Source organism: Apium graveolens, chromosome 4 (genome assembly GCF_009905375.1).
Source record: "Apium graveolens cultivar Ventura chromosome 4, ASM990537v1, whole genome shotgun sequence".
Classification (NCBI taxonomy): Eukaryota; Viridiplantae; Streptophyta; class Magnoliopsida; order Apiales; family Apiaceae; genus Apium; species Apium graveolens.
In genome coordinates, this window is record NC_133650.1 from 301,587,845 (window position 1) to 301,600,979 (window position 13,135).

Consider the following 13,135-nt stretch of genomic DNA (forward strand, 5'->3'; position numbering starts at 1 on the left):
ATAATAAGCTACAACTTTTTCACTCTTGACATAAACACAAGGCTGCTGGCTATTTTTCTCAACAAAGAGCTTCAGCTTTGTTAACAACTATTCTGTGTTTTTTTCTTTTCAGGTGTGTTTTTTTACAAACAAATACTTAACCTATATTTATACTACTTGATGATACCGCGTGAAACTTAGCCAGCTGCATGCATGCTTTCTTTGACATTTACTGTCTAGTTAATACATGAGGACTTTAAGCTAACATTGTATTACTTCAAACCTAGATGAAGTCTTGTAATCTGCCAGCCTACCATGTTCTACGCCATCATATTTATTTAGCTACTGCGTGTACACTTCTAAGGGTGACACATTTTCCATTTGTGCTTACACATATTTGACCATCAATCTTGCATACTGTAACATTTATTTTGCCCACCATTTATCATGGGTTTAGCTAGCTGCTGATATTGATGCTTGACTTCCTATCATGTTAGATATTTAAAATATTTATTCGAACCAGCTGTTGTGATATCTTCTAGAGAGAGTTTGACTTCTAACAGATGCATGCGTGTACTCCGTTTTCGTATATAGATTTATTCATTAGAAAGCTCAAAAGTGAAGATATGATTCCATCAGAGTCTCTGATGTATGGATCATTGATCTATAAATCATGCCAGTTCATTGTGAACACAATGAAAGGTCTCATAGTTAAAATATTAAAATAAAGTTTCTTAACTGATTTTGGTACTATGATGCTCCAAGTGTTTGATACAGATTTTGGTGGAATAAAATGCAGGTGTTGATTTCCTAGAATTTAGGCCCTCGGAAATCTCAGCTGCTGTTGCAATCTGTGTTACGAGAGAAACACAGGAATCAGAGATTGACAAGGCAATATCTGGTGTCATGCATTTTGAGAAGGTAAACAATTGCGGTGTCCACTGTAATAAAAGACAGGACAAACCTTCTTGTATTTTTCTTAAACATATGATTTGTTGGACTTTGCAGGATAGGCTGCTGAAGTGTGTTCAAATGATTGAAGATTTGACAGAGATAGCAGCGAGTACTGATCTACCTGATGGTACTGTATCAGTAGCAGCTCGAGCAGGGTCCGGGAGTCCTGTTGGGGTGTTGGATGCAGCATTCTTGAGCTATAGAATCTACGGGAGAACAGTTGTTTCAGATCCTAGTTCATCAAACGCTGCTAATCAAGATCCGAAAAGGAGAAGGCTTGATTGATCATTTCAAGAGATCAAGTCATTTAATATGGACCTCTGATGCATTACTCAAGTCCCAACAGTTTCGATTGAATCGTGGTTTTGGTGTGGCTGGCTTCATGCAAGTGCCCGCATAGAAATATATAAACACAGATGACAGAATAGGAGTTACATGTTAGGATATGAATAGGATTGTTAGTTATTCTTTTTATTTCTTAGTTGTGATTCAGACAATTGTTTTAATGTTTTACGGAAGCATTTTGCAATAAACTGCGTGGTCTTTTGAATATTACTTCTATTTGATCTATAAGATACTGGAAGTTATATTTAGTTTTTAAGATACTAAAAGTTATGAAAAAAATTATTTCATATAGATTGTGTTATTCAAACGCATATTTTGGAATATATATCAAAATTTAAAATAATTAACCCTTTTGAAGCTTACATTGTTGTGTTAGATCAAAAAATTCTTTCTTGACCTAACATAAAAGAAAATATTGGAATCCGAATCTAGATATCATTAATATTTTTAGATAATATTATAATTCATTTTCTAAATAAATATTTATATTTATTATTAAATTTACCTATATTTTTTGAATAAAGAGCAGATATTAGTATTTCAAATTTTTTGAAATTAAATTAAATAATAAATTTACTTATGCACTCCTCTTTCGAAAAATTCACTTCAACGTATTTTTTGAAGTATAAATTTTTTATCTTTAAATTTAAATTTATATTTATAGTCCTTGAAATAGAAAAACAATTAAACCATATTAATATAATTTTTTCATAAGAAAAATATTTTGAACAATTAAATGAAATACCATGATTTTAAATTTTATACATATATATATATATATATATATATTATCATATATGTTCAATTTTGTATTGAGATATTACTAGATATTGATATTTGTATTCTATTTTTTTAAATACATATGAATATTATTCAAAAATCAGAATAGAAATAGTAAACAGATATTAAATATTTCATTGCACAGAAATGCACAAAAAATTCTATTAATTTCTTTCGAAAGTTATTGAAACGAGTATTTTTGAAAATCGAACCTGTATATGCCAGCTTTCTCTAAATATGGACGCGCGGCCTGAAACATTTTTTTTCCATTATATATATATATATATATAGATACTCTTTATATTCCTCTCATTTGTTTATACATTCTTTTGTTGGATGTCATTTCCACTTGTTTACATTTCAAAAAAATTTAAAAATAATAAAAAATTTATAGTATGAAAGATAACTACATACTCTACTTCTCTCCAATATAGCAACTTTATACATATAATATTAATCGGTCTCATTTTTTAAACTTTCATCCACTACTTTATTGATATATGTTAGTGGCTTACATATCGGTAAATAATAAATATTTTAAATTGTAAGAGATTGTATTTTGGACACTACAAATTATATTTTGAAGAGTAGAAAGAAATAGGCTAAATATCAGGAAAAAAAAGATATTCTTTTATTTTTTTATTTAACAATTTCCAAGAAAAACTCGTACAAACATATATATCTTATAAAAATAATTATTAACTTTCAACTCTAACAATTGTTATTAAGAATGAATTTAATATAGAAAAAATCGGATCTTGTCAGGATTTTTTAAAAAGCCTAGAATTTAATCTAGGCTGAAAGCTTTTATTCTGATTTTTTAAAATCTGGGTTTTTCTAACTTTGAAATTTTTATCTGAATTTTTCGGATTCGAGCATGACCGAATTTTCAAGAATTAAAATGACTTGTTTAACACTTGTGGGGCCGAGTTTTTTTTCGGATTTGATCGGATCGAATTTTGGGTTTCGGACTTTTTAAAAAATCTTTACCGTGAGTGTATTTTTAAAATTGTTTGCCATGATTAGTAGGACTAAAAATCTTTTATTGTTAAATTTTTTAAAGGTAAGTACATAATTAAATAATTTTTCATGAAATGATGTTAAATTTCGATATATTTAAAAGAATTGGTAAGTTCACAAACTCAACAAAAAAGAATCGATAAACTAGTTCAATTTAACTCGTTTATTAAATAAAGTTGGATGAAACATAATTTTTGAGATTGTTTAGTAGAAACACTTGTTTAACAGACGGGTAGAGTTATGTTTACTTCTGAGTTAAACAAGCCAAGTTTCTCTTGAACTTAATAATTAAAAAATAAAACTTAACTAAAATTTAGTTTATAAATAATAATAAAAAATTCGGAAAAAAAATTCATCTATTAATTTTACATGAATTTGAGCTCGAGTTAGAATCGAGCCGAGTTCTCAAATTCGAGTCGAGTTCTAGTCACAGTTGGTATGCACTCATTGTGACTCATTTTAACTAAATAAATGTGAATGTACAGATCGACTTGTATAGAAGTTCGAGTCAAGTTGAGTTCAGTTAAAAGAGTTCAAGTTCGAGGTGCTCGCAAGTTCGAGTTAGAGGTGCTTGCGAGCAGCCTTGCCAGACACGAATTACAGTCTATAGCCCCAATTTGAAGCCCTTTAGCGGTCATGTGTGTATAATTGAATAGTTTGTGTGAGTTGGTAGGTAGTGTCTTTGACAATTTATGTTGTCAAAAAAGTCGATCAGTCAATTAGAAAGCTAAATAAACTCATGCAATCTTCATAGTTTGTTCAACAACCTGTCATCAAATTAACATTTTCCCTTCTATAAATACCCATGTAAGGTATTACTTCTCAACAACAGAAAAACTGAAGTGCAAAGTTCATCATAACTTCCTCTAAAATATGGTACCTTTATTTTTGGTACTATTACTACTTACCAACCTTGAGATGAGTCTAGGAACAAGGCATCTCTTGCAGAATAGTCCCTCCGCTACCTTTCCCCCAATGATTACAATCTCGTCCCTGCCCAATACTGCATTACCTCCGTTACCAGCCATGCCTACGCTACCCAAGGTCGTATTTCCATCTCTTCCCCCTGTTTCGATGCCTACGATCCCAGCTTTGCCAATCCCCACAATGCCGACCCTCCCAAAACTAATACTACCTCATCTTCCTTCCATCCCTACTTCTAAACCAACTACTATGCCCGCAATTCCTTCAATTCCTTTCTTCTCACCACCACCATCCAATTAACTAGGCTTCACCTGAGAAGATTTTATTGATCTTTTTTCCTCAGGAAATATGTACTACATATATTAGCATTTTGTTTGAATTTCTTGTATCACTCTGTCTCATATGTGAAGTTTGGAATTTGCATTGTAGATTCATTAAAATTTATTTACGGTAAATGTTTACATTCTTATATGCACATACATAATGTTTTTAGCTTTACTCCAAAATTAGCATGCATAAACATCCCTAAATGTTGGAACCATGGGAACATTGAGTTCACACTACAAGAGGAAGGGGTTTTGCCATAGAATAAATACAAAGAATCTAGACAATAAACATCCCTAAATGTTTGAATAGGATTGTTAGTTATTTTTTTTATTTCTTAGTTGTGATCTAGACAATTATTTTGATATTTTATGGAAGCTTTTTACCTGGCGAATATTGCTTTTATTTGGTTTATAAGATACTAAAAATTATGAAAAAAATATTGCATATATATTGTGTTCAATCGAATAGATATTTTGCTATATATATATATATATATATATATATATATATAAATTTAAAACATGTAAAAAAAATATTTGAATTTGAATCTAAATATTATTAATATTTTCAGATAATATTTGAAATATTTCTTAAATATTTTCCTATTTATCATTAAATTTTAATTATCTTTTGTAAATAAATAGTAAATTTTAATATTTCAATTTTTTTTGAAATTAAATTAAATGATTAATTTACTTATGCAATCTTTTTCTGAAAATTGGCTTCAACATATATTTTGAAGTATAGATTTTTTTATCTTAAAATTTAGATTTATAATAAATGTCCTAAAATAGAAAAAACAATTAAACCTATATTACTATAAGTTTTCATAACAAAAATACTAAAAAAATATAATAAATTTTAAATTATATAAGCAATCACATAATTACATTAAATCACATAATTACATTAAAATGATGTATTTTTGGATGTAACAAAAAACAAACTGGTGCTCATTTGGTGTACGGCGGATTACAATATTTTATTAGCTAGATTTTATTTGGATTGTACACAGGGATGGCAATTTATACCGAACTGATTAATACCCGATCTGTACCGCTCCGATCGGGTTTTATCGAACTGAAATATTTCGGGTTTGGATTCGGGTTCGGGTTTGGGTTTGATTTTTAAACCCGAACCATTTTCGGGTCGGGTTTGGGTGTAGGATATACCGTTTCAAACCCGACCCAAAAACCCGAAACTCATTTCGTTCCGATCCGAACCCGAACCCGATCCGATAAACTCATGTTAATATAAAAATAATATATTACATTTTATACGTAATAATATAATATAATATATTACTAATATTAGTATTAACAAGTTATACGTTTTACAAACTATTGCACTAAAGTCGTTTAACATGTTTTCAGCAGCATGTTTATTACAAGTATACTAAAGATCAAGATTATTAAATTATTTCACCAACAGTTTTATTCAAAGAGGTATGATGCATTATCTTCTTTAAACTCTCTTATTCAACCCCAAAAATTTCAAAATTGTCATATTTATGAGCACTTTGCTCAAATCAGATCCTAGTAATCTTTCACTTGAGTTTGTGCAAATTAAGATGCAATTTGATAGAGATCTCAAATCCGAACAATTCGGGTTCGACTGGTACGGGTTTTCGAGGTTCGGATTCGGGTTTGTCACAAAAAAATCGGGTTTGGTTTTTCCTAAACCCGTTTCGATCGATCTGATTTCCATCCCTAATTGTACAAAAAAATATACGGGGAATTATAAATTACATAATTTAAATAAGATTTTGAAAAAATTCAATACTATATGGTGATATTTAACTTGAATTGTAAAATATTATTTAAAATTTAGACATATTTTATTTATATTTTAAAATATTTTTTATTTATAATACAGATGTACTCATTTTGAATTTGATGAGGATCCATTACATTTTATAAAATTCAAAGAATTTTGATATATTAATTAATATTTTTTAATATAAAAATTAAAATTCGGCTAAAATCAAGAAGATTTCAATTTTTTTATATATGATCTTAAGTATCAATCCCAAAAATTTTGTAGATTCAACAAAAATTAGTAAGATATTTTTAAAAAAAACATGTGTTATTCATCATTTTAATAAATATCTAATAAAATTGAATTACTTGCGCACAATTTCAATTTCATTTGACGAATTATTTCATGATACTTTGGAAGGAGGGGGACTCTTACGTCACTACCTCATAATTATAAGGGATTTTGTTTATTTAATTATTTTGTTGGAAAATTACCATCACATGTATGACATATTTTAATTAATTTTTTAAAAAGAATGTTTAAATTTAAAATTAAACAGTAATGTTTATAACATGCTTAACATACTTTCTTCACAATTATAACATTAATTTTTTAACATTTTGTAAAAAATTAAAAAACATATTTCTAATTTTTTTATAATATATTGAGACTTATTGGTTCTATGTAAGACTTTATTAATATTATATAGACTTTATTCATAACTTATGATTTTCCGAGTTTTGAACAAAGAAAAACGAATAAAATTAGAAGTAGATGGACATCATGTACGATGACTAAGATTCTAATTTTTTTTTAAATCGAAGTTAAATTTTAGCTTTCCTGTTTTCGTCTATATGGTTACGATTTTATTAAAAAATACGCCGTGTCTAGGTTATGAGTTAGCCCAGTTTTTTTTCACACTTTTTATGAATTAAATTAAACATATATTTCAAATTCTTTACATTTTTAGCACGAGTTACTATATTGAACATTTAAATTTATATTTATTGTTGGAATGTGATATTAGGTAAATTATTTTAATATTGTGTACGCGGAAATTTAAATCTATCAAATCATTCATTTAATTTTATTTAACAAGAGTGTTAAAATTATCAATATTGATACCCTAGATCCGTATGGGCCAAATCTTAAAGTGAGAGATCAAAAATTAAAAAAAAATATTAAACTTCAAAAAGCAAATATGAATATTTCAAAAAAAATATGAATACGAGATACGTTATTTTTTCATAAATTGTTAAGTAATTTAATTTCTTTCTGTATCATTAGCTCTTTAATCATTCATTCTTTATTTTAATTGTTTTAAAAATCTCCTTTGTTGTTTGTTTTAATGGCGGCCTCAGACCCTTTTAGTCTTGAAAACCTGCTTTGTACTGAAACTGATTGCCTGCATTTTGATGACCTTGAGGCCATTGATGATCTTAACCATCTTATAGATTCTAATAATCTCGTGGACAATGGATCAGAGCCGTTAATTGGTCTTATTCCAATGCAGAGTGATCAAGTTGTGTGTTCTTTGTTTGACAAAGAAAAAGATTTTCTCCCAGCTAGTGATTATTTAGAAAGATTGGCTAATGAGGAACTTGAATTTGTGATATTAGAAGAAGCTGTTGATTGGATGTATAAGGTTGTCTTTGTGTCTTTCTTGAGTTTTGTTGTTTTTTTAAATTGAGTAAAGGACATTCTTCGATTTTTGTTAAATTTTTTGTGTTTGAGAGAAAAAAGTGGTGGATTTTATACCCCTTCAGTCACCATTGTTGTTTGATAAATGCTTTACATGAATTTATAATCTTTATTGCATTTTTTGCTTATGCCCTTGTGAATGATGCCTAATTAGAAGTGATGCCAATGTGGAATTTCTGATTCGGGTTTTTGTGTTTTTTATTAATAGGCTCATGGGCATTTTTGTTCTCGAGCGCCGACTATTTGCTTAGCGATTAATTACTTGAATCACTATCTTTCTGTTTATGAACATCTAGTAAGTCTATGAAATTAATTAAAGTCAATGCTTTTAGCGTAATTTAGTTTTTCTGTGTGTATTAACATGCTAAATTGCTAATTGTCACTTCTTTATATGCATTGCATAGGTTGAAAAATTTTGGAGTGTTCAATTGGTAGCTGTGGCCTGCTTATTGTTAGCAGCAAAATTGGAAGATGTTGGAGTGCCATCTACTGTTGATTTGCAGGCAAGCGAAATTCTTCTAAAGATTATGACATGCCTGTATCGTGTGTGCATGTGATGTTAATGCTAGCTGTGGCCTGTGTGACATACTCTGCTTTAATTTAATGATCAAAGCTTGGTCCGAATCTTTGATAGTTATAAGAAGATGTCATTTTTTTTAATTCAGGTGCAGATCCTAGCTTTATTTTTGAATATCAGTCATTAAAATCGATGGAGCTTAATGTGTTGGCCAGCTTGAAATAGAGGATGCTGTTGGAAACGAAAAAATGGACCTCACAAATATTTATATTTTTGATAATAAACCAAACACACAATTGTATATATTAATAACAATAATAAGCTACAACTTTTTCACTCTTGACATAAACACAAGGCTGCTGGCTATTTTTCTCAACAAAGAGCTTCAGCTTTGTTAACAACTATTCTGTATTTTTTTCTTTTCAGGTGTGTTTTTTTACAAACAAATACTTAACCTATATTTATACTACTTGATGATACCGCGTGAAACTTAGCCAGCTGCATGCATGCTTTCTTTGACATTTACTGTCTAGTTAATACATGTGGACTTTAAGCTAACATTGTATTACTTCAAACCTAGATGAAGTCTTGTAATCTGCCAGCCTACCATGTTCTACGCCATCATATTTATTTAGCTACTGCGTGTACACTTCTAAGGGTGACACCTTTTCCATTTGTGCTTACACATATTTGACCATCAATCTTGCATACTGTAACATTTATTTTGCCCACCATTTATCATGGGTTTAGCTAGCTGCTGATATTGATGCTTGACTTCCTATCATGTTAGATATTTAAAATATTTATTCGAACCAGCTGTTGTGATATCTTCTAGAGAGAGTTTGACTTCTAACACTCCCCCTCAAACTCGACTTTCCATCCCGAGCTTTTCTTTTACTTTTGCAAACACGTCCGGCTTTAATGGCTTCGTAAAGATATCCGCTAAATTTTCTTCGGTCTTGCAGTGTACCAGTTCCACAATTTTATCATTTACTTGTTCGCGAAGAAAATGATATTTTATGTTGATGTGTTTGTTGCGACTGTGTGACACTGGATTTTTCGCGAGAGAAATAGCGGATTTATTATCCACATAAATTTGAACCGGACCTTCCTTCGTAATATTTAACTCTCCCAATATGTAGCCTAGCCACATAGCCTGACATGCGCATGCTGCTGCTGCCATGTACTCCGCCTCACATGTTGAGAGGGCAACTGTCTGCTGCTTTTTTGATGACCACGAAAATATCGCTGAACCAATATGAAAAATATAGCCTGAAGTGCTTTTCCCGTCATCCAAGTCACCGCCATAGTCACTGTCTGAGTAGCCAACTAATTTTGAATTTTGAGAATGCGTGTAAAACAGACCTTGATCAAGTGTACCTTTTATGTACCTCAAAATCCTTTTAGCTGCCATGAAGTGATCTTGTTTCGGCTTTTCCATGTACCTACTGACCAATCCAACTGCATACATTATATCTGGACGAGTAAAAGTTAGGTACCTCAGACTTCCAACCAAACTTTTGAACAACGTCGGATTTACCGAATCCCTTGTTGAATCAACTCTGAGCTTTATGCTCGGTTCTGCTGGCGTGCTTACTGGCTTGCATTCCTCCATTTTGAACTTCTTTAAAATTTGCTCCGCATATTTTTTCTGAGACATAAAAATCCCATCTTTCTTTTGCTTCACCTCGACTCCAAGAAAGTATGACATTTGACCAATATCTGTCATCTCAAATTCGTTAGTCATAACTTTCTTAAAATCATCAAACATACCAGGGTTGTTTCCTGTAAAGATCATGTCATCCACGTACAAGCACACGATCATAATATCTCCCCCTGAATTTGTCTTTGTATAGAGGGCATGCTCGTATGGACTCTTCACGAAACCATTTTTCTGAAAATATTCATCAACCCTTGTATTCCATGCTCGCGGAGCTTGCTTCAAACCATATAATGTTTTTTTCAGCCGATAGACTTTATCTTCCTTGCCTTTATGAACATATCCGGGAGGCTGCTCAATATAGACTTCTTCTTCAAGATAACCATTCAGAAATGCCGACTTCACGTCCATCTGAAAAATCTTCCATTGATTTTGAGCGGCAATTGCTGTAAGAAGTCTGATGGTGTCAACTCGTGCAACTGGAGCAAACACCTCATCATAGTCAATGCCATATCGCTGCTTGTAGCCTTTAGCCACTAGCCTCGCCTTGTGCTTTTCCACTTCACCGTCCTGATTTGTCTTTGTCTTGTAGACCCACTTGACGCCAATTGCTTTATGTCCTTCTGGAAGATCTGTGAGCTCCCATATATCATTTTTCTTGATTGCGCCAATTTCCTCATCCATGGCTTTGTTCCATTTGCTTTCTTCAGAAGCTTCCTCAAATGTAACTGGGTCACATTCAGCCATTAAGCAAAATAAGGAATAATCAAAGGTTGTTTGTACCGGACTTGTTGCTTCATAAATATTATCCAGACTCCGCATCTTTCTCGGTGCTCCCCCTGAACTGCTGCTTCCTCCCGTGGATGGTGTCGATCTAGGTGTTTGTTGATTTGGACTTGGTGGAGGAGTTTGATCATCATCTTCGTCATCTTCATTATTGAGGTTGTCACCGTCATCATCATCACCATTAAAGAATAAGCCGACAACTTTTCTTTCTTCCTCGCTCCATCTCCAATAATCTGATTCATCGAACTCAACATCTCGAGAAATGATTAATTTCTTCGTTAGGGGATTGTAGAGTCTGTATGCCTTGCTTCTTTTGTCATATCCGGTAAAGATGCATTTCTCGCCTTTATCATCCAACTTCTTTCTTTTCTGATCAGGAACATGGGCATATGCAATACATCCAAAAATTCTGAGATGTCCAACTGATGGTTTGCTACCACTCCATGCTTCATTCGGAGTTTTGTTTCTGACACTTTTTGTTGGACAACGATTCAACAAATAAACTGCACATTGAACGGCTTCCGCCCAGAAAGTTCTTGGCATGTGCTTTGCTTTCACCATGCTCCTTGCCATGTCAAGAATAGTGCGATTCTTTCTTTCTGCAACGCCATTTTGTTGAGGAGTATAGGTCGTTGTTAACTGATGATTGATTCCATGTGCTCTACAAAAGCTTCTGAACAGATTAGAAGTATACTCGCCTCCTCTATCTGATCTGAGTACCTTCAAATAATGACCACTTTGCTTTTCTGCCAGTGCTTTGAACTCCTTGAATTTATCAAGAGCTTCTGACTTTTCTTTGATGATATACACCCAACTTTTCCTGCTAAAATCATCGATAAATGTTAGGTAATATCTATTACCTCCAAGTGATGAGATATCAAATGGACCAGCAATATCTGTGTGAACAATCTCCAATGGCCTCCTGGCTCTCCATGATTTTCCAACAGGAAAACTTTGTCGATGTTGTTTTCCCTTTACACATGCTTCACACAAATTTTCTGGTTCATTGATTTCTGGCAAACCGTCCACCATTTTTGTTTTTGACAATAATTTCAGGCCAGAAAATCCAAGATGACCATATCTCAAATGCCACAACCACGAGTCATTTTTAATGACCGACTTTAAGCACTTCTGCATATTCGTTTGCATATCAAGCGTAAACAATCGATTCTTTGACATCTCCACATTTGCAATCAATTCCTCAACTTGATTTCTGATGATGAGGGAATTATCCTGCATCTGTATATTATATCCTTTCTCCACAAGTTGGCCAAGACTGATAATATTATTTTTCAATGCAGGAATATAATAAACATCATTTATATATTTCTTTTCACCTTTCTTTGACATGATCGTGACAGTACCTTTTCCTTTCACCGGAATCTTTGACGAGTCACCAAAAGTAACTTCTCCGCTGATGGTGTCGTCAATCTCCGTGAATAATTCCTTGTGACCAGTCATGTGATTACTGGCCCCTGAGTCAAGATACCAAACATTCTTCTTGCTTTCCTCGTCTCCTTTGTAAGTGAGGAACATAGCAGTGCCAACATCTTTGTCTTCTTTTGCTGCTGCAAAATGGCTTCTTTCTTCCACCTTTGGTGCTCTACACTCATAACTGAAATGACCATATTTATTACAGTTATAGCACTGATATTGAGACTTATCACCTCGTTGTTGATATCCGCCTCGTCCTTGGCCTCTAAAATTTTGACTACGACCAAATGGATGATATCCTTCAGATGTCTGGCCTCTATTGAAAGACTGCCTTCCTCGTCCTCGTCCACCACGGTAGCCACTCTAAAGCCACCTCTGCCACGTGCATAACAGCTACTGCCAGAACTGTCACCAATGGACACCTTACTTTGCAACGCCTTTTCCAAATGGCTTACATCATCATACTGGTTCATTCGCTGCTCGTGGGCTTGAAGAGAACCTACGAGCTCATCAATAGAAATCGTGGACAAGTCTTTTGATTCTTCGATAGAAGTAAAAACATAATCAAATTTTCTTGTTAATGAACGGAGCAACTTTTCTATGACCCGAACATCGTCGAGACTTTCACCATTTCTTTTCATCTCATTTGTCACCGTTTTTAAACGCGTAAAAAATTCACCAATATTTTCAGAACTCTTCATCTTCAAATTTTCGAACTCCCCACGTAGTACTTGGAGACGAACCTTTTTGACTTTCTCGACACCCTGGAATGATTTCTGCAGAATCTCCCACGCGTCTTTCGCCGTTTTTGCATTTGAAATTTTTTCAAAGGTTGATTCGTCAACTCCTTGAATAATTGTATATAACACCTTTTTATCTTTTTTCCGGGTCTCTTTCAAAATCATCTTCTCAGCATTTGACAGGGCTGCTTCAGCGGCTGCATCTGTGGG

The 13,135-nt window shown here is 32.6% G+C and overlaps 2 protein-coding genes across 2 annotated transcripts; both read left to right on the forward strand.

Moving 5' to 3' along the window:
- The first annotated feature begins 674 nt into the window (after positions 1–674).
- LOC141719954 (cyclin-D2-1-like) lies at positions 675–1,218 on the forward strand. The gene is made up of 3 exons (XM_074522312.1): positions 675–681; positions 779–900; positions 988–1,218. Exons 1-3 carry the CDS (start codon positions 675–677, stop codon positions 1,216–1,218), a joined length of 360 nt encoding a protein of 119 aa, XP_074378413.1.
- Positions 1,219–7,435: 6,217 nt separating this feature from the next.
- LOC141719955 (cyclin-D4-2-like) lies at positions 7,436–8,345 on the forward strand. The gene is made up of 3 exons (XM_074522313.1): positions 7,436–7,732; positions 7,997–8,083; positions 8,193–8,345. Exons 1-3 carry the CDS (start codon positions 7,436–7,438, stop codon positions 8,343–8,345), a joined length of 537 nt encoding a protein of 178 aa, XP_074378414.1.
- The last annotated feature ends 4,790 nt before the right edge of the window (positions 8,346–13,135 follow it).

What these genes read in the sequence shown, in the direction of transcription:
- LOC141719954 (XM_074522312.1), top strand. An exon ending in GTGTCATGCATTTTGAGAAG is followed by an intron (nt 901 to 987) that starts GTAAACAATTGC and finishes TGGACTTTGCAG; the next exon opens with GATAGGCTGCTGAAGTGTGT.
- LOC141719955 (XM_074522313.1), top strand. Translation starts at nt 7,436, where the DNA reads ATGGCGGCCTCAGACCCTTTTAGTCTTGAAAACCTGCTTTGTACTGAA. An exon ending in CTGTTGATTGGATGTATAAG is followed by an intron (nt 7,733 to 7,996) that starts GTTGTCTTTGTG and finishes TTTTATTAATAG; the next exon opens with GCTCATGGGCATTTTTGTTC. An exon ending in TTTCTGTTTATGAACATCTA is followed by an intron (nt 8,084 to 8,192) that starts GTAAGTCTATGA and finishes TGCATTGCATAG; the next exon opens with GTTGAAAAATTTTGGAGTGT.